At 32.9% G+C, this 22,963-nt stretch overlaps 1 protein-coding gene across 4 annotated transcripts in view; it reads left to right on the forward strand.

The window, feature by feature from the left end:
- Nucleotides 1–22,963, forward strand: part of LOC114334831 (putative mediator of RNA polymerase II transcription subunit 26) — a 79,983-nt gene that overhangs the window by 15,655 nt on the left and 41,365 nt on the right. For all 4 annotated transcript variants that reach the window (XM_028284934.2, XM_028284936.2, XM_050651121.1 and 1 more), the window contains exon 2: nt 14,277–14,427. In XM_028284934.2, the coding sequence (XP_028140735.2) occupies nt 14,315–14,427 (113 nt within the window). In that variant the 5' untranslated portion in view covers nt 14,277–14,314. The remainder of the gene's footprint in view (nt 1–14,276; nt 14,428–22,963) is intronic.

A 22,963-nucleotide genomic window follows, 5' to 3' on the forward strand; every position in this document is an offset into this window, starting at 1 on the left:
CTCCTTGGTCGTGACGTCATATCAGTACTTATCATATTTGAGGTCCGTATTTAATTTTATAGTAAAAAAAGTTACAGAAAAATATTGAATACGTAAATATCATTCAATCTGTAATTCACACCTATCAAAATATACCAAAAGTTATATTTTATTTTTGTTCAAAATACAGTTGATTTATTAAAAAAATATTACAGACAACAGATATTAAATACATACAGGGTGGGGCATTAGTGTGACAAAGTCCAATTACTCGTTTGTCGTAAGAGATACGAAAAAAATTATTTAGGTAAAAGTTGGGGCACATATAGTACCATAATCTAAAAATATTTTCAAATATACAGGATCGTCCTTATTGACAGGGTGACACAAACTTATGTTTTTTTAATAGAACACCCTGTATATTTTTACATGTTTGGATTCTCCTCGATGTTTCCTTTCTTAAAATATATGGTTTTGTAATATTATACGAGGTAGTTTAAAAGTTAATTACGTTTTTTTGTTAATTTCGTAGCAAAATCTACACCCTGTAGAATTTTAGTGATTTGACATCAAATTTTTATATTATGTTTAAACGATTTTTAGTATAGTCTACTACTGTTATTCATTAATAGTATAGCTAAATGTTCAATTTTAGTATACAGGGTGGGTCGAAACTCGGAATGAGTATTTTCTGAGTTTTCTTAAATGGAACACCCTGTATTTTAGTATTGTACTGAAATTATATTTTATGGTACTTTTTTATTTCTTAAGCATTCCCTATACCTAAGTGCTTTAGTTTGTAAGTTATTCGTCATTCTTTAAGCAAACATTAATTGCAACAAAAATTACGTAAAATTTCATTAGGTAGCCGTGAAAATATCCAATCAAAACTAATTTTTCGAAAAAAAAATACATAATAATCTAGCTTGATCCTTAATTTATTAATATTGGATGAGATATCCAAATACATTCGTAGTTAAGGTTGTTGGTGCTGAAAATATGAATCAAACATACAAAATTCTGCCTAGTTGGCTATGACACAAAATTTGCTTAAACATTTGACATTATACTATTTATATAGTTTCAGTTGATTTGATACCATTACAAATATTAATTTTTCTGATGAGGAACGGATTAAAATTGCTCTGTGCTAGGAGAGTATAACAAAAATGAGCTACTAGCAATAAAAATTTATCATCAGCAGTTCCCTGATAGACGACAACCAAAAAAAGAAACTTTTGAAAGTATACTAAAACGGTTTCAACAGACTAGATACTTAGATTGTAAGAACGATTGTACTAATATGCAGATCCTCAGTGACACTAAGGATTACATATAATTGCTGTTTTCTTCACTTACAATAGTTTTTATTCGAGCAGATTTATCATAATCTAAGTGATCAGTCCGTTGAAACCGTTCTAGTATATTTTTAAACGTTTCTCTTCTTAGTTGTCGTCTATCAGGGAATTTCTAATGAAAAATTCTTATTGCTAGTAGCACATTTTTGTTATATTCCACTAGCACCAAAATCTTATTAGTCAGTTGCTCATAAGAAAAATACATATTAGTAATGGTAACAAAGCAACTGGATCTATAAAAATTGTATAATGTCAAATTTTTAAGGAAATTTATTGTCATAGCCGACAAGGTAGAATATTGTATGTTTTTATTAATATTTTGCACACCAACAAACTTAACCACGAATTTATTTGGATATTTCATCCAATAGTAATAAATTAAGGATCAGACTAGATTATGATGTATTTTCTTTTCCAAAAATTATTTCTGATTAAATATTTTCACAGCCACCTAATAAAATTTCACGTAATTTTTCTTACAATTAATGTGTGGCTTAAAGAATCACGAATAACTTACATATTAAAGCACTTAGGTATAGGGAATGCTTAAGAAATAAAAAAGTACCATAAAATATCATTTCATTACAATACTTAAATACAGGCCGTTCCATTTAAGAAAACTCAGAAAATACTCATTCCGAGTTTCGACCCACCCTGTATACTAAAACTAAACATTTCGCTATACTGTTAATGTTTAACAATAGTAGACTATATTAAAAATCGTTTGAACATAAAATAAAAATTTGATGTCCAATCACTAAAATTCTACAGGGTGTAGATTTTGCTACGAAATTAGCAAAAAAACGTAATTAACTTTTAAACTACCTCGTATAATATTACAAAACCATATATTTTAAGAAAGGAAACATCGAGGAGAATCCAAAAATGTAAAAATATACAGGGTGTTCCATTAAAAAAAACAAAAGTTTGTGTCACCCTGTCAATACGGACGACCCTATATATTTGAAAATATTTTTAAATTATGGTACTATGTGTGCCCTAACTTTTTTTCGTATATCTTACGACAAACGAGTAATTGGACTTTGTCACACTAATGCCCCACCCTGTATTTACATTAAAAAAAAGATCTCACATGCATGAAGACTTTGAGAATGAACTGAAAATGTCCTTTCATTATGCACTTTAAACGCTGTTTCTTATCGATTGGCAATCTCCAGTCGATATTTTATTGGAAGTTTTAATGGTTGTACCTATGGCACACAATGGTATTAAAACAACACTTATAGTATTTACTTTGATTTTCCATAGTAAACACACACAATTTAATAGATACTATCTCTTCAAAAACTGTATTAAAATCCTAGGTAAACAGAATGATACCTACATAATTTTACATGAGACGTTGAGAACTGTCATTACAAAGTATAATGATATGACGTCACAAGTGTTCGCGCGCTTTTTCGACCGTTTGAAATGATTTAAATACACAGATTTTTAATTTGTACTTATATGTTATTATGAGGATTTAAGTAATCTTATTTTTAAACGAAAGTGAACATTATTATGTGATAAAACAAAAATGTGCAAGTTCCCTATTACATGTTTACTACTGTACACAATACCGTACTGTTGACATCCCCTTTGTTTACATATATGAATACTTAAAATGACATAAATATATGAATATTTAAAAATATATAAGAAAGGAAATAGAAAAACTGCGAAAAATATCGAGGAATCATCATTATTAGCATTAAGAAGACCTATGACTCGATGCCTAGAACCAAGCAATGGGAGCAATGGAAGACATCGAAATTTCACAAATATTAATAAAAGCACTAATAGCACTCTACAAGAATAAGAAAGTATCTATCAAAACGGGCAATAAAATATGCAGTCCATTTAAGGCGACAAAGCATAACTACTTATAGTCTGGGCTGATTATCGGAGAATAGGCCATTTTTGGGAAAAGTTATTTACCAGCAATTTTATTGCTGGAATCGAATCTTATTATTGTATGTATTAATAATATAGGCATGCAAAGTCCGCAGATAGTGTGCTACTTTTTTTATAAACACAACGGCGCCCGAAAATCGTATTTTTTTCAATTTTTGCTCTGTAACTCCAAAGATTTTAACTTTACACCAAAAACACCCAAATTAAAATTCACCGCAATTAAATTCTGCATAGAGACGTGTTTTTCCCGATTCACTTCGACGAAAACTTTCCCCGTAAAAAGCGGGGTTTTCCAACAAAATCTTTAATTTTCAACTAAAATTTTAGATAAGTAATTGTTAATCAATAATTAAATAACTTGGTAATCTAAAAGCCCTTTATGTATATATTATAGTTCCAGAATCCGATGGAAATTAAATGAACAGTTTAGCAACAATTGAATTGTTAATTGAAAATTTACAGTCGCTATAATAACGACAATAATTACGATGCATAAGAATAACTATGATTTTTTCATAAAAAGACACTATACCTATCTAATGTACTTTACAGAATTGAAATTTGACTATTTAAGCGGCCTCAGGAACATTTTAAAATTATAAACAATCTTTTGGCCTATAAACAAATAGAATATCTCGGGAAATATTAAACTAAACTAAATTGTAAAAACGGCATTCGCAAAAAAAAGTGATAGTGACCTTCTTTTAAAAGAAAAAATGTTTAATTATGATGAGTACCTCCTGAGATACAACCGGTCAAAGTTGACCGGAATTTACGGCAAATATATAAACAATAGGATCATAATTTTCAAACCATCACCTTTTTATTTTTTTCCTCTTTCTCCACACCAATTTTCATATCCTTAAAATACTCATAACATATATTATTATAATAAAAACTATCGATAATACGTGTGAAAATTGCCAAAAATAGCAAAATTCCAATCAAAAATTAGGTTGGAGAAAATGTAACCCTCAAAGTTCAAAATCGGTATACGTTAAAAAAATGCATTTTCTCGGCTTCCCATGGAGCAATTTCCTTCATTATTTTTTTGTTCCCAAGTAACTCGAGTAGAGCCATCGAACTAACGCAATATTAAATGTCAGACTTGCTTTTGTTTTGTTATAATTAATTAATTAATTTATTATAACACAAAATTTTAATTTCTTTAAATAAAAATTGTTTAAATAATTATACAGCTTTCAAATGAGAATATTTATGTTTTTAACTTTAAGAGGTACATTTGTAGTAAGTTTATGTAAAAAAAGCCTACAACTGGAAAAAATATGTAGTTTTCTGTTCTTATAAATAAATTAATCTATTATAACAAAACAAAAGCAAGTCTGACATTTAATAATACGTTAGTTCGATGGCCCTACTCAAGTTACTTGGGAACAAAAAAAGAATGAAGGAAATTGCTCCATGGGAAGCCGACAAAATGCATTTTTTTAACGTATACCGATTTTAAACTTTGAGGGTTACAGTTTCTCTAACGTAATTTTTGATTGGAATTTTGCTATTTTGACAATTTTCACACGTATTATCGATAGTTTTTATTATAATAATATATGTTATGAGCATTTTAAGGATATGAAAATTGGTGTGGAGAAATAAGACAAAAATAAAAAGGTGATGGTTTGAAAATTATGATCCTATTGTTTATATATTTGCCGTAAATTTTGATCAACTTTGACCGGTTGTATCTCAGGAACTACTCGTCATAATTAAACGTTTTTTTCTTTTAAAAGAAGCATACTGCCGCTGTCTTTCGAATACCGTTTTCACAATTTAATTTAGTTTAATATTTCCCGAGATATTCTATTTGTTTATAAGCCAAAAAATTGTTTATAATTTTAAAATATTCCTGAGGCCGCTTAAATAGTCCAATTTCAATTCTGTAAAGTACATTAGATAGGTATAGTGTTTTTTTATGAAAAAATCATAGTTATTCTTATGCATCTTAATTATTGTCGTTATTATAGCGACCGTAAATTTTTAATTAACAATTCAATTGTTGCTAAACTGTTCATTCAATTTCCATGGGCTTCTGGAATTATAATCCATACAAAAAGGGCTTTTACATTACTAAGTTATTTAATTATTAATTAACAATTACTTATCTAAAATTTTAGTTGAAAATTAAAGATATTGTTGGAAAAACCCGCTTTTTACGGGGAAAATTTTCGTCAAAGTGAATCGGGAAAAACACGTCTCTATGTAGAATTTAATTGCGGTGAATTTTGATTTGGGTGTTTTTGGTGAAACGTTAAAATCTTTGGAGTTATAGAGCAAAAATTGAAAAAAACACGATTTTCGGGCGCCATTTTGTTTATAAAAAAAGTAGCACACTATCTGCGGACTTTGCATACCTATATTATTAATACATACAATAACAAGATTCGACTCCAGCAATAGAATTGCTGGTAAATAACTTTTCCTTGTATTTTGCTAATTAGCCCAGAGTATTACAGAGCTGCTCCACACTCCACAATATTCCTGGAAAAACCCTGAAACCATGGAAAAGAAAGTGCGAATGAGTGGGCATACCAGTAAAAACGAATACTTATATGTATAACCTAATTTTTCTCCGACGACCAAATAGTGATCGCACAAGACAAAAATGAGCTCAGCTTTATGATAAGAAAACAGGAACAGGAATATAAAGAATGAAATGGAAATAAACCTAAAGAAAGCTGAATATCTAACAACAGACAATAGAGAACTAAACCACTCGCTGGAAATAGACGAAGGTAAACAACTCAAAGGAACAGACAATTACACGTAATATCAAACTACATAATATCAAACAAAGGAACAACTGAAGAAGATATGAAAAATATACTAGGGGAAACAAGTGACTGCATACGAAAATTGAACCCGGTACTGTGCGATAAGAACATCAGTATGAAAACAAAAAGGACAATATATTATATAACATCGTGATAAAAAGTATCCTGACTTGTGGGTGTGAAAATTGAATAATAAATAAGAAAACCCAAGACAAAATAAGCGCAACAGAGATGAAATTCTTAAGGAGAAGCTGCAGACTGCAGAGTAATAAGAAGAGATAGAATAAATAACAGATAGCTTAAAAATGAGAATGAACTCAGATATTGTAGACTATACTATAATAGATTAACAGAAGAGATTAATCTGGTACGGACATGCCAGAAGAGTAGACAAAAAACATTGGATAATCAGAATACCAAAGTGGAGCCTGACAGGAAAAGGAAGAGAGGCAAACCCCAAAGATCTTTCAGAGGTGAAGAGGACGAAGGACGAAGGACTTTTTTTGGTGTATAAGATCGAGCTCTTGAACCAAAAGAATCGGTTTACCAAAAGTTGTGTTCTTCCTTCAAAAAGGTAATTCCGGCGTTAAAAAGAGCGTAAAAATATTTTTTCGGAAATATTTTGAACTTTTTAGTTATGTTAATTACCAATTAATAAATGCATAACGTATCTTCACATGTACCTGTGAACCTATGTGGGTAGATTCGTGCAAATAATATAAGAATTGTACATTTAATGGTAGAAGCATATAATTTAGACCACTCAAACTACACATACAAAGATTCAAATTTAGATATGAGGCCATAACAGATTTTGTCTTTTACAAAAATGGCGGGCATTCAAAATGAATCTGCCGCACATAGGTATATGTGAAGATATGTTATGCATTTATTAAATGGTAATTAACATAACTAAAAAGTTCAAAATATTTCCTAAAAAATATTTTTACATTATTTTCAATGTTGGTATTACTTTTTTTGAAAAATTAATATATACAGGGTGAAAGAATTGAAAAAAAAAAACAACATATTTTTACATAAAAAAAAAACAGTAAAACACAACTTTTGGTAAACCGATTCTTCCGGACCAAAACCTCAATCTTATTCATCAAAAAAAAGAACCTTGATTCCAAATTTGGCTGAAATCAGACTTTTCGTTCAAAAGTTATCGTGCTATTAGTCACATATGTATAGTCGCCATTTTGAATGCCCGCCACTTTTGTAAAAGGCAAAATCTGAGATGGTCTTATATCTAAATTTGAACGTTGATATGTGTAGTATATGTGGTCCAAATTATACGCTTCTACGGTAGAATTTAAAAGCGCCATTGAAAAGAGCGTAAAACTATTTTTTAGGAAATATTTTTAACTTCTTAGTTATGTTAATTACCATTTAATAAATGCATAACGTATCTTTACATGTACCTATGTGTGACAGATTAGTGCAAATATTATAAGAATTATTGTGCATTTAATGGTAGAAGTTCTACCATTAAATGCACAATAATTCTTATAATATTTGCACGAATCTGTCACACATAGGTACATGTAAAGATACGTTATGCATTTATTAAATGGTAATTAACATAACTAAGAAGTTAAAAATATTTCCTAAAAAATAGTTTTACGCTCTTTTCAATGGCGGTATTAACTTTTAGACAAATTAATATATACAGGGTGAAAGAATTGAAAAAGAACAACATTTTTTACATAAAAACCAAGAAAAACACAACTTTTGGTAAACCGATTCTTCCGGTTCAAGACCTCGATCTTACACATCAAAAAAGGAACCTATATACTTACCAAATTTGGTTGAAATCGGACGTCTCGTTCATAAGTTATCGTGCTATTAGTCACATATGTATAGTCGTCATTTTGAATGCCCGTCATTTTTGTAAAAGGAAAAATGTGAGATGGCCTCATATCTAAATTTGAACCTTTATATGTGTAGGATATGTGGTCCGAATTATATGCTTCTATCATTAAATGCACAATTGTTTCATATATCGGCTGCACTAATGATCTTTACTTTCTTCATAGCTGACCTAAAGAGTGTCGTGGTGCCCACTCCATACCACTTTCGTGGTATGGAGTAATGGAGTGGGCTTTCCCTCTCTCTTTCCGTGGATAATTACATGTAGAATTTCATATTTCGAATTTCTCATCACGTGGGCAAAGTACTCTAGTTTTCTTCTTTTTATGATATTCATCAGTACCTCTCTTTCTTTGTTTAGCCGCTGCATTACCGCTCGATTTGTTACTCAGTTCATCCACGATATCCGTAATATTCTGCGGTAAGCCCACATTCCAAAAGCTGCAATCCTCTTACACATTGTTTCCGTGAGAGTCCATGCTTCCATTCCATGCATATGATAATTATTGTTTACAAATAAAAAATAAATGATTTTAAAAATATTTTAATGACTCATCGTATAAGTACCTCTAAATCCATTGTACAGTATTCTATAATAATAGAAATGAGACAGGTCATTTCTATTACTTGAACAATCTTAGTAAATCATCTTCAAAATAAAATAAAATTAACTGCTCTAGAATCTAGAAATCGTCGGTCGGCGAACAAAGCAATTTGATGTACGAAAACAATTAGTCACTTGAATTAAGATCATGGTAATCATGCAGCAGATGTGAGTCACAGACTTTTATTTTTGCCATTCACTTGTTGTGTCTGTTCACCTTACTGTAACGAGTCATATTTATAGTAACTACTTACTGTATTATTGGTTTCAAAGCCAACATTTTTTTTCAGCAATCAAAGCAATCGTGTTATGAATAATCTAAACACAAACAAAGAGGTTTAGGTTTACCGAAATGCAAACAGTAAAAACTTATTTTGAGATCATTTTAGATTTTAGTTATAGTAGGGACAGGGACTGCCTAAGTCTACCGATACGTCAGCAGTTAGTATCTGAATAAGTTAAAGTCTGGTAAAATTCCTGTCTAAATTCCTAAGAAAACAATTGATTCAAACTTATGGTGTGGTACAACACCGACATTAATATCTTACACTATATTTGGTCGTAAATCTCGTGAAAGGAATCGGGCAATATTTTGCAATCCTTAATCCTGGATTTTTTCTAATTTAGGTAAATTATCTTTCACTTTACTGCTATACACGCAATGGGACGTTTCGATGCCGCCGGTTCATCGCCGGCCGTTTCGATGCCGCCGGTTCATCGCCAGTCCATTTCATCGCCGTCATATCTCGCATTTCCTAGAATTGCTAATTAATACTAAAAATAACTAATAATTGTAACTGTCGAAAATTCGGAAATATATCAGATAGCGATTAATTGACTGGCGATGAATCGGCCGGCATCGGCATCGAACTGGCGGCATCGAAACGGCGGCGATGAAACGTCCTAGACCCGCTATACAAGGTCGGCTTTCTTAATCACAAGTTTTTAGGGTGGTATGGACCGACCACGTAGTTCTTCATATACATCTGCCTAAGCCTCTTTTAACAGTTCTTCTTTGGTCCCTCTGCTATTCCCGACCACGTAGTTCTTCATATACATCTGCCTAAGCCTCTTTTAACAGTTCTTCTTTAGTCCCTCTGCTATTAATTCTATGAACTCAGCAATTCTTTGTATTTGGTGCTTTCCAACCAGTTTAACCTATTCTCACGTTTCTTGCCTTAATTAGCATCCCCTAGTGTTCTCCTAAGATATCCATTGTTAATTTTATTCTTTATTATCACTCTGTTCAACAATCTCATTTTCGCCATACGCATCCGTTGTTTTCTTGATTTTCTTACTATTCACTGCATTTCATTAATTTAATCTCTTCCTCCTTAAATCTACAACGTGTATCTTTATCTAGGTCATATATCTTCCGCTACCTTGAAAAACCGTTCTTAGATTTTTAAAACTTTTATTTTCTTTATTACTTACTTTTTCTTTACTTTATCCTTCGTAGGTCACATTGCATTTGTCTTCTGCTGTTTTTAAATATTGTATAGTGTAAAGGATCTAGTTTGAGGGGTGGATAGTAGAACTGAAGAGCTTGCGAATGTTTTATTGAATGATTTAACATTCTCCCATTCATCGTCTATATCTGGTTTTATTGAATGTTTGTACATTTTCTTCCTGACCAAATACAATAAACCAAAAAATCATATCTTCTGAGTAACGTATCCTGTCAAAATAAAATTAGCAATACGGTGTTATTCTTCATACTGTACCTCGCTTTCCAAATATTTTTCCTTGGAGGATGACATTCTTCTTCTTCTTCTTCTTAACTCAGGCGAGACTCGTTAGTCTCTGGCACTTGGTCATAAGACCTTTGTACCAAACCCTGTTCTTCTCCTTAAACTTTAATAAGTCCTGTGGCCTCAACGAAGGCCAACAGTTTTCTTATTGGTAGTTTTAAGATCTCTTCTGGTTCAAACCTCATTTGACCAGTGAAGTTCTGCCTTACATCACCTAGCACACTGCAATAGCATAGTATGTGTATGGCAGTTTCTTCTTCCATTTCGCACTTTCTGCACCATGGTTCATTCACCTTACCTAGTTTGTATAGGTGATTTCTTAAACGACAGTGTCCAGTCACCATTTCAGTGACCGTTTTGATCTCTCTTTTATTGAGGTTCATCAAACTGTTCGAGAGTTTTGTATCAATATTCTTGATTATTTTTTTAGTCTGGATTTGCCCTTGAGTGGTTCTCTATTTATTTTGATGATTCTTTATCAGCCATTTCTGAACCTCGTTTTTCATAGCATCTTTAGTGATGCCACAGAAAGGTTCTGGGCCTTCAAAAGTTTTTCTCGAGCCTTGTTTCGCTAACATATCTGCTCGTTCGTTCCCATGCATCCCTTCATGACCCGGCACCCATATTAAAGACACTTTGTTGTCTTTTGCCAGGTTATTGAGGAGATCTTTGCAGTTTCTCACCAGTTTTGATTTGGTGAGAGGGTTCTTTACAGCCAGAATAGCCGATTGGCTATCTGTGTAAATGTTGATTCTCTTAGCTTTAGGGTCCTCATCAATTATTTCATCAATGCAGGCCACCAAAGCAAAAACTTCAGCCTGGAACACCGTTGTATGTTGACCTAGGCTGTAAGATTTATTATAGTTACATGTTTGCCCAAAGACTCCTGATCCAGTACCATGGGCAGTTTTAGATCCATCAGTGAACCATATTAAGTCTCCATTAATGTTTGGGACTTTTTGTTCTCTAGATGGTATAATTGTGTTAATCTTCTCAGTGAAGATTAGTTCTGGTGTCATCATATCTAAGTTCATCATAAAGATGTATTCCTCCAGTATAGTCCCAGTAATGTTTGTGTGGCTATTCAATACATAATTTGGCCTCCAAGTATTGTTTGCTTTGAGCCTCAGGATGGTCATAAAGGCTACCGCCGAAATATACAATTCCAGCGGAGGGAGACCTGTGATAGCCTCTAATGAAGCCGTTCCTGTACTATTCAAGGCTCCTGTTATATTTAGAAGCGCTTGTCTTTGTAGGGTGGTGAGAGTGGTCACACGAGATTGCAAAGCCGTCTTTCTCCACCAGAGTACTGACCCATAAGTAACTGTCGGTCGTGTACAACCAACATATCACCTTTGGTTTCAATCCCCAGGTTTTACCTACAACTCGTCTGCAGTTCCAGAAGAGTCGCTTAGCCCTATTGGTTATATTGGTAATATGAGTATTCCAATTGAGTTTCGAATCCAGGGTTACCCCTAGATACTTAACCTCATTGGTTCTTTACAGTACCTCTCCAAATAATTTCGGTCACTCAGTCCTCTTATTTGTAAAGGCTACCAGTTTAGTTTTAGAAGGGTTCACGGAGAGGTTCTCTTTCAGACACCAGTTCTCTATGTAGTGAAGGGCATATCGCATCTGATACGCAACAGTGCTGGGAAATTTTCCCCTAGTTACTATCACGATATCATCTGCGAAACCCTGGACCCAGATTCCTTGGGCGCTTAGCCCATGAATCAGATCATCGACAACTATGTTCCATAATGACGGTGACAATACACCGCCTTGAGGGCATCCCTTAGTTGCCCTCAGATTTATGGTATCTTCATGCGTATCTGTGGATATTATTCTGCTCTGAAGCATCTGAATAATCCACTTGCATGTTGTGTTGTTGATTTTCTTCCTCACCAGTGCGCTTTGTATAGACTCGATTGGAGGATGACTTATAGGAGGGCATATCCTGGATTCATTTCGCATAGAATGTCCAAAGTATTATAGTTTTCGAGACTTGATGGTGGTCAGTACCTCCCGCTACCTCTACATTCTTCTGAGGGCCTGCTCATTTGTGACTTGGTTAGTCTACGAAATCTTATGTATTCCCCGATATAGCCATATTATCTCAAATGTCTTTGGTATTTCCTTCAAGGTCCACGATTTAACACGACTTAAGAGAGAGATGGCTCTTGAAGAAAACCTCATCTAGTTAAAGATGAATCTAGCTTCTACGATGCGTGGCTCTTATCTCCTGGTTGGTTCATTCTAATTTATTATGGTGCCGAGGTAGTTCTAGTGCGCTACTCTTTCTTTTCTACTGGGGTTTCGGTGGCCTTTACTAAAATCACAATAAAGATTAACCATTAAAGACTTTTGTGAATAATTAAAGTGAAAAGAATTATGTATTTAGATTTAAAATGGAAAAAAATTGTTTGCTGTATAGGTAATTATCAATTTCTCGAAATTGATAATTGAAAAGAAAGTTGGAATTTTAATATCTTCATTTCAATACGAGTATATGTGGGAGAGTTTCTCCGAAAGTAATTAGGATTGTCGGAACAAATTTGAGGGTGACTGTTGTTTGTCAAATGGAAAAGTCAATGTTCTGATTCTTGGAATGTGGAAGGGGAAAAGATGGATTGGATGATTGAGAGAGGTTGAAAAATTATTATTATGTTGTTGGCAGCGAGAAGGAGCGGTTTTCGACGTGTTAAGTGGAGAGATAGTTAGCATATATCAGTGGCTGGTTGATAGTGGAGAATAGTGTTGAAAAGTGGAACGAGAGGCAGATCAAATCGAGACGAAATACCTCTTTGATTCTGTATTATTGTGAGAAGGAGAGCAGAGAATTTTTGGAGTTTTGTTTGAATCGAGAACGTGTCAAAGAGACACGGTTTGTTGGAGAATTAGTGCTGGTATGCTGATAGTTTTGAAGCTGGACAACGGAGAGAGGCTTTGATGAGTAGCCTTTAACATAATCAACGAGGGAGAGCTGTTTGGGGTCACGAGAAGACATCCGAGTGAGGGAAGCAAAAGGTCAGTCAATTTATGTGAAAGAGATTTTTATGTTCGGGAAATAAATTTTTGAGTAAAAAGCATATGAATTAAAATTCCAATATTTCAAAATATAAATAGTAAATATAGGTAATCTTGCGAAGACATAAATTTGTTTGGTTTAGTTTGTTTTACCAAAGTCATCGAGAACAAACCGATAAATTGTTTTTTTTAACGATAATAAATTTAAGTGGTATAAATTTCATTCGGACATCTGTGTCCACAGGTTTTTAGATTCGATAGATTTAAGAGTATTAATTTGATAAATAAAAGACAATTCTGTATTTTTATTTTAATATTTTGCTTTATTTCTTTTCCCTATTTTATCCCGATTAGGATCAACTCAGAGATACTGAACCCACGAGAGAAGATAAGTATAACGTGAGATAATTTGGATTTTTTTTAATAGTATAAAAAAGCACCCTGAGATTTTTTATTCAAGTTTGATGTATGATTTGCGACAATTAAATAAGTAATCAAATAAATAATAATTAATATAAAATAAATAAGAAGCAGATCGCAACAATATACATTGTAAATTATGCTTCTCGTAACATTCAACGTGTCTTGGTTTGTTTATTTCTAGTGCATATTTATTGTGATTGTAGTATAGTATAGAGTTGACTTTCTCTTATCTATATCTTGTTAATTGCCGTTAGCTTTTTCTTCTTTGTGTTCATATTCCGTGATTCCGTTAGTCTCCTAAGTTGTTCGCAAAAACTATGGTGTCATCTGCATATTTCATGTTGTTTAATTGGTATCCGTTTAGTAGAATGCCTTTTTCAACTTAGTGCAAAGCTTCACTAAATATTCTTTCAGAGTAGATACTAGATTCTTTCTTGCTTCACTTCATACATGATTCTACGCATGCCTGGTCATACTGAATTGTTTACATACTTTTAATAACTGCAGAATTTTTTGATTAATGCATAAATCTACAATAATTGTTGTTTCTTTTCAGGTGTAGATTAGATACGAAAGTCGATAAATAGCGACAAAATGGCGAGACTGGTAAATAAACAGTTCAATTCTCCGATTGGTCTATATTCCCAACAGAACATTCAGGACGTATTGGATAGGGAATCCCATCTGTTAGAAAATGGTGCAGTGGGGTAAGTTTTACCTTCTCATCGGTACAGTAGTTAGTTAATAATATCGTAATTTTAACTGAATTTTAACATTTATTTTATTTAACTTAGTTTATTTAGTTTTTGTTTCAATTTTCTTACACTTATTTTGAATTCATTTATACTAACACTATTTACAGTAAAAGATAATTTATATAACACATCTATTTTCCGACAATAATATTCCTTGACTGTAGGTTAAGTTAACTTTTCCTCTTAATTGACACTTAAGCCGGATTTTGCCTCTATATCAAATTTGTTGAAAATTTTCTCTACATTGGTGACGATGTTTCTCACAGTGTCAATGGCATACGCGTTGTTCTATTCTTATTATTTTCTCCAAGATTATATTAAAGAGGAGAAGTGACAGCGCGTCTCCTTGCTTCAGGCTATTATTTATTTCAAACGATTCTGAGAATTCGTTACCAATCTGTGTTCTGGATCTAGTTTTCTTCTTCTTCTTCTTTTTCTTCTTCTCTTTCTTCTTCTTCTTCCTATTTTATAAATAGGTTCATGCCAGTTTTACTTTGGTTTTTAGCCTCATTTGACGCTATCTGACCATCTTTTCCTCGGTCGTCCCAATGATCTTCCATTTGGTGATTTGTCTTTTGCTATTCACACTTTTTTATTTTCTGTCATTCTTTCTATGAGTTCATTCCATTCTATTTTTCTTTTTTGGTCTATATGTTTATTTCCTCCATATCACATCTCGCTTGTATTTCCTCACTTCTTACTCTGTATTTAAGAATTTGGTTTGTTACATTTAGTAAGATTGTCATTTCTGCTATTTCCAGCAGTCTTTGTGTTTTCGCTGCATCTGCTCTTGTTTCCGCTTTGTACGTCATTATCGGTCTTATTGTTGATTTACATATATATCCTGGTTTTCGTTTCCGTTGTGAGGTATTTGTTTCTCCAGATTGTGTTTTTGAGACATCCTGCTGCCCTCTTCGCCATGTTCACTTGTTTTTGTAGTTCTTCTTCCACTTTTCCGCTTGACAGTTTAATTTTTAAGCTCTAAAGTCATTTACATATATTTTAACGATTTTTTGAATGAAAGTTCTGCCATTGTATTCCATATCTGCCCGCTTTTAATGCTGTTGTAAGCTTGTCAAAAATTTATGAAGAGATTAAGGATAGTTCTATTGAATTCCCATCATTTTTTAAGCAGGTGTCTTAGTGTAAAAGTAAGATTTACGGTCGATCTCTTTTTTCTGAATCTGGCCTAGTATTCCCCTAGTAAATTTTCTACAGATGTTAGCCTACTTAATAGGATGTTCGATAAGATTTTGTAAGCCGTTTTACAATTTTAAGCAGTTTTTGCAAATTGACTCTTAAGACGCAATTTCGGTATCTACCCCGGCATTTAACGTGGTAAATGGTGTATATGCAATGCACTGGAAATGTACACAATTATTTTTTGGAAATTCACCAAATATTTGCGTACTTTGTAAATAAACATAACATGCAGTTTACGCTTTATTTTTAGATTGTTGATTAGCATTTGTCTTCTGCCCGAATAATACACCATTTCTCATGTTTCTAATTATCTCGAAAATTCATGCTATTTTCCTTGGCTGTCAAAAAGTTTATATATTTTAAACGTGTATAAACACGTCATTCGTGACCGTGGTAACAAAACCATGCTATTTTTGTTTTATTTATAAATTAATTTATAGGTGTGTTTATGAGTTTATTTAGAAACAGGATTATTTAACAATTATGTATTTTTATATACCTATGTTGGTATATTGAAAACAAAATATATTAGCAAAAGCACTAAAATGCTATACTAAAATATTAAAAATAAAAGCAATAAAATAAAAAATAAAACAGTTTTACTATTAAAAATACTATTTCTTATGCACACACAATAAAGTAAATCCCAGCTCCAGGTGACATGACATTTCCGGAGTAAGGTGTCCTCATGTCGGAAGATCAAAGAGGTCACGCCTCAAGGACCTGCTTGATCCCAAGCTACCACCGTTTTCCTTCCCAATCGCATAAATACCATTGGGGAGACTTTACTTGTTTTTTGATCTTGGATGCCCTGGGAAATAAGGCATCCGAGAGGATTTTCTGCGGTGATGCCGTTTACGCAGGGTTGACGTTATGCAGCTTTTTCCCATTTTTACCTTTCATTTATGTGAATTCTCTAAAAATTGCCTCCTCTCCAAATGTGTGCCAGTTCAGCAGGCCAGTGACCTTGACCTTGCTTTTGGGCTGGAAGTGTTGGAATTTGCACAAAAGAGAGAAGAATGCTCCACATCTCAATGCTTCCTAGACAATTCCATACCCCACTAACTTCACACGTACCGTTATACCGTGGAAGGACTACTAACATTCTTAAATCTGAGTCACGTGAAGATTCTGAAACATTATTTGTTTTATAATATGCAATCCCGGTGTTTGTATCGACTAATCTCCTACCCATGAAGAGGAAGACCACCTGAAAGAGCTCTCAATTAATCAGAACTCGCTTCAATCCAAAACAGAATCCCATTCCGTAAATCAGCAAAAGACTATAAAAACTTCTAGGACCTCCAAGCATAATAAACGGTACAGGGTTAGACCAGCGACATGACCGCAGTCTTCTTTTAATTATGTCTTCATTGTGTTGCGTTCTCTAGCACTGAACCCCTGCTTAGATAAATAGAGCCTGGGCAGCCAAGCCCACTTCAGCACTTGTCTAATATTGTTGTAGAATATAGAAACCAGTGGCGTAGCTAGCATGGGTGACACCCGGGGCGGTAATGGATGGTGTCACCCCAAATTAAAAATAAAGATTGTTAAAATCTACGAAAATCCGATAAACGTATGTTTTGAATAATGAAAAAATTAAGAATTATAGTTAATGAAATTGTAGTAAAGAGTCTTGGCAAATGTTTCTGTCTGGTATCCGAGGCTTGGTAATCGGTTCTATATGAGCATTGGCTATAACGATAACGAGGATAACCTACAACGAATGGCACAAACTTTCAATACAGTGGCGAAGAACTACAACATGAAAATATCGACAGCTAAGACAAACTCCCTGGTAGTGTCAAGGGAATCCATAAGATGCAAATTAGTAATTAACAACGAACTAATTGAACAAGTCTCGAGATTCCAATATCTGGGAGTCGAAATATGTAGTTATGGAGATGTTAAAGAGAGCGTCCGAAAGCAAGCAAATAAAGCCAATTACGTGTCAGGATGTTTAAGGGATGTCATCTGGAGAAACAAAGATATTAGGCTGGAAGGGAAAGTACGCATACCTACATATGCAAATCATGTGTAAGACCGACCATGACGTACGCGATAGAAACAAGATGTGACACAGCAGAAACCAAGAGGATACTGAGAACATCAGAAATGAGAACGTTGAGGTCAATAACTGGGAAAACACTGAGAGACATAATACCGAACGACAGAATAAGAGATCTCTGTAACATACAAGATATATTATGTAGTACGGTGGGGAAGACATTCAAATATTTTATTTTTCCAACGTTACTAGCGGCAAAATCTGAAATAACATTTTCTATAAATATTATTTATGTTTTGTGTTGCTTCATGTTCCATAGTAAGTTAATAAACCGAGGTTATTTAGCCTTGTTTGCGCCATTGTTGCTCGCTTCTTGATTAATTTTAGCTTACTAAAACTTCTCTAATATGAAGCAACCGATACACAAATGGTCATAAACAATTTTAATGCGACCACTAATTTTGAGAGGGATTCCATGAAATCCCATTCCACAATGAATTTTATAGTCTACAGCTAACCATTTAGAGACTATAATATTGGCCGCTTGTCTTCTGAGCCTTGGTATTTATAGCAGGAGGTCTGCATCTGATACTTCTTCATGGTAAAAGTTACAAAATGTTGAAATAGCTAAATTCAACTGTTCGTGAAAAGTAAAGCAAGACACAAGATCAAAGTCCATGAATGGACATTGAACATTGAATAGGTCAAAACATTTTAGCATATCCTTTTGAAGTTAGGCTTGAAATGTGAGTCCTGTATCGGTAGTTAACTCACCACCCATTCCTTGTTTACGTCGAATTAGTTTTTCGTGGGAATGTCGTCGTCCTCATATGTTTTCGTGGCAAAATCTATTGCTTTATAAAGACGAAGTGCCCCTATTCTGGTCGCTGATTGATCAAAGGTTATGTCTTTACTTTGCAATTCAATCTGACAAAAATGTATTTCTCTTAGTACATTATTCCAAAAGAAATGATGACATAATTTCTCATTTGAAGCAACAACACAATCAAAATATTCTATCAGTACTTTAACTGCAGCATAGTGAGCACTCCAACGCGTTGTGGAAAGTTGTTTAACAGATTCGTTGCTGTGTTTAATTCCCAGGAGCTAGTGGAAAGCAGAAAAAAAAATTAAAAATTGCCTCTACGGTTCCGAAAAATGTTACCCTAGATGAATTTTGTGCAAAAGAGTGTTGGCAACATAAATTAATTAAATGATCAATACATCCAACGAAAATGGCGTTTTTGTTTTTTGCTTTAATAATAGTTTGTAGTCCCCCATGTACCTACGCCGCTCATAACAGCTGCATTATCGTATGTCTGTGAATGGCACTTTATAATATCTAAACCATCAATTTCAAGCTTCTTGAGAATTTCGTTACTTAGATCAACTGCTTTTTCCTTTTAACGTAAAAAATCCAAGAAATACCTATTTGACCTCGACATCGTGTGTTCATAAAATAATATCCAATTGTGTTTTGATTGTAAAGTGAGTAAAGTTACAAATTAACGATTCGTTCTTTTGTGATCGGGTCTCTTGGGTGTCACCCCCGAAAGGGTGACACCCGGGGCGGACCGCCCCCTCCGCCCCACCCTAGCTACGCCACTGATAGAAACCAGTCCTTATGTGAAGCTGCTAAATTTGTATAAGCAGTTATTTATTTATATTACATATTACTTTATGTCACTATTTGTTGAATCTTCTTCTTCTTCAAGTGCCATTTTCATTCCGAAGGTTGGCGATCATCAGGGCTATACGTATTTTCGTAATTTGTTGAATTGTTTGCTTCAATTATTACTTACTCCTATATTGTCTTGGTGTCAACAAATAGTTTTATTATCCTGTAGTTTGTATATTGTTGAACATTTTGTACTATTCCTTGTTTTGTGCCTACAGGCGAAAATTTGTATTCCTCTTCTATGGATGCAAGCAATTTATATTATCTTTTTTTATGCGCGTCTATGTACTAGTCCCAAGATTCCAAAACGTTATCCTGATTTTCTAGTCTGTAATTGTTGTTACCCCTGAAATAATCCACAACACGAAATCCTAACTAAGGTATTGTTTCTTTCTAATATTTTATCTCGGGAGGTGCCATTATATCAGTATATTTTTGTATTATGTTAAAGAAGGTCCTTTTGCTAGTATTGTGAGGTTCCATAATTTCAATGTACTATCTTGAGACACGGTTTGTGAATAAGCAGTCTGTGTGTGATTGCAAGAAAAAACTGGGTCTCTTTAAAGTAAAGAGGTATTAATTTATTCTTCCATAGCTACTTAACCTTGAAAAAACTTTATCTACCACGGCCCTTATCTTACATGGCGATCCTGCAAAACAATGTTACTTCTGAACATTTTTTTTTCTCTGATTCTGGCTTTGGTTTAGAACTAGAACCTTTAGCCACGTAATTGTATAACTTATCACTAAGTCAGGGGAGTAATGTGTAGTGTGTGTGTGTTGAGTAAGTGTCTTGTTACTTTGCAAAGTCGACGTCATTGTCTTTGCAAAGAGACGCTAATTGTTTCCGAACGTCTGCGGTCCCTCCGGTGAGTACCGATCTACTTCTGAACATAGTATGGCATTATATTTTATAGCATTTGATACAATAATATCTGGATAATTTAGTCCACACACTACCAAAGTAATCAAATGTAGTATTTTACCCCACACCTGCCAACTATTTTCTATGTAGGCCTGAATCTCTACCGTAATACCTGCCCTCTGTCAGTAAATATATTATTTTCATTAGAAGGCATGTATTTTGAAGTAGAAACGCCGTAAAAAAATTCAGAATCATGTCAAATAGACCAGGGCGCATCTGTAAAAATATTAATACATTTGGATCATTGTTTAAATAATCAAAAGGTCAAAAAATGAAGGAGAAATTAGATTTTTTTCTTCGTTTTTTGATTATAACTTTAAAAGTATTCACTTCCAAGAAAAGTTGCACTAACATAAAAGTTGCCAAATTAAATTTCCAATAATATAGGATTGATTAAAATTTTTAAAAATTGTCACCCTTGTTGCAAAATAGCGATAATTGCGAAAAAAACATAAAAAACAAGTATTCGCATTTCACGTTTTTCATCCATTCATGCTACACTTAGGACCTTCATATTTTAACCAGAAAAACTGTATAATAGAACAATACTGTAAATTTCATTAAGATCGGTTTAATATATTTTGCAAAATGAATTTTGCAATCCAGCTGTCGCAAAAAAATCATTTTTTCAAAATATTGCAGAACTGAAAATAAAGCAGATAGCAAGTTGAAATTTTTTTGACATATAGAAGAGTACTGTACCTTTCATTTTCAATTTGCAAAATTAAAATCGACGCCACGACGTCAGGAATTTTTTTAAATAAACATTAATTTTTGGTGCTACGCGCAGGACAGCTGATACGTTTGCTATGATTGGGCATTCCAATGACCTTTGATAATGATTGATAAATTTTAATTTTTACATTTCGATATAAATAAATAAATTTGTTTATTGCAAAATAAAAACTCATACTCTGTCCTTCGAAATAACACTTTTTTTAGCAAAAACTTTCTTTAGCAAAAACTTTCTTTGTTCATATATTTTAACTTAGAGAATAAAAGTTTATTATTTTTAAACATATGCAATTGTTTAAACAATATTTCACAAGCAATAATCAAATTAGTTTGATTTTTGTGGAATTAAAATATTAAAATACAACAAAATATAGAGTAAGAAAATAATATATTAGATAAAGATTGAAAGACATTTTGGTGGAAATCAACTTGTGTGAATCTAACACCGTTGTCCTGCACGTAACACCAAAAATTAATGTTTATTTAAAAAAATTCCTGACGCCGTGGTAGTTAACCGATTTTAATTTTGCAAATTGCAAATGAAAGGTACAGTATTCTGCTATATGTAAAAAAAATTCAACTTGCTATCTGTTTTATTTTCAGTCCTGCAACATTTTGAAAAAATGAATTTTTTTTGCCAAAGCTGGATTTGCAAAATTTATTTTACAAAATCTATTAAAACGATCTTAATGAAATTTACAGTATTGTTTTATTATATCATAAAGTTTTTCTGTATAAAATATGAAGGTTTTAAGACTAGCATAAATGGTTGAAAACCGTAAAATGCGAATACTTGTTGAAGTTATACTTCTTTAGGCGCGATCGCGCGGTTGAGGGTGAAATTTTATTAATCTGCGCGCATGCGCATACAGGCAGTATGGCGTTCGTTACTAAATGGTTTAATATGTATGTATCAGTCCAGAAAAGGTGTGGAAAGGATATGTTAGTGTTTTTAAATATATTTTTCTATAAACGTGTTAAAAATGCAATTTATAGCACTCCATAGGAGCGTTAAAAATGCTACTTTAAAGCACCAGTGCTTTAAAAATTTTAAGTAGTTAAAAGTGAATTGTCAAATTGTGAAACGTCAAAATATTTATATTTCATTTATTAACATTAATATTAATAATACAACTTGCGCAATTTGAAAAAGATTTAAAAGGTTTTTTTAAATTTAATTTAAACTCTATTATTGCATCTTTAACACGTTTGTAAAAAAAAACTATTAAGAGGATCGGAACGTATTTTCGGCTGCAATGCTATTCAAATGGGGATTCATTTTTTTCAAATCCTGAGAAAACTAATAAGTATTTTGGAAAAATTTAAACGCAGAATGAAAGATTACGTTATTAGCGAGGGCCGAAAGTCCCTGAGAACTTCTACAATGTTTATTTTAATAAGTTACAGGGGTGAAAAAACTAAGAGAAAATTTAGTGTGATTTTTAAATTCAAATATCTCATTCAAAATAAACTTTTTATTTATTCTAAGGGACTTTCGGCCCTCGGTAATAATTTAGTCTTTCATTCTGCGTTTAAATTTTTCAAAAATATTTATTGGTTTTTTCAGGATTTGAAAAAAATGAACACAATGCTGTGGTAATATTTTCCAAATCTGTCTTTGTCTTACAACGCACTCAACCGAATATAATAATATTGTCAGTCAGACACTGACAATCAGTGACAATTTTAAATATTTGACATTGCATCGGGAATATTTTGAGAAATTGATTAAATATTATTGATATATAGTGTATTTGATAAATAATTGATTTAAGACGTGAACTTAATAAAAAGTTATTTATTGTGTATTATTTGTGAAAGATCCAAGCAGAGAATACATCAGATATATCCTGTGATCCAAGTATTTTGTTGTTAGAGATGTTCAAAATTGTAAGCGTTCCAAAATAACAACATATTATTAAAAAATCACTTTAACACT

This window comes from Diabrotica virgifera, chromosome 5 (genome assembly GCF_917563875.1).
Source record: "Diabrotica virgifera virgifera chromosome 5, PGI_DIABVI_V3a".
NCBI classification, from domain to species: Eukaryota; Metazoa; Arthropoda; class Insecta; order Coleoptera; family Chrysomelidae; genus Diabrotica; species Diabrotica virgifera.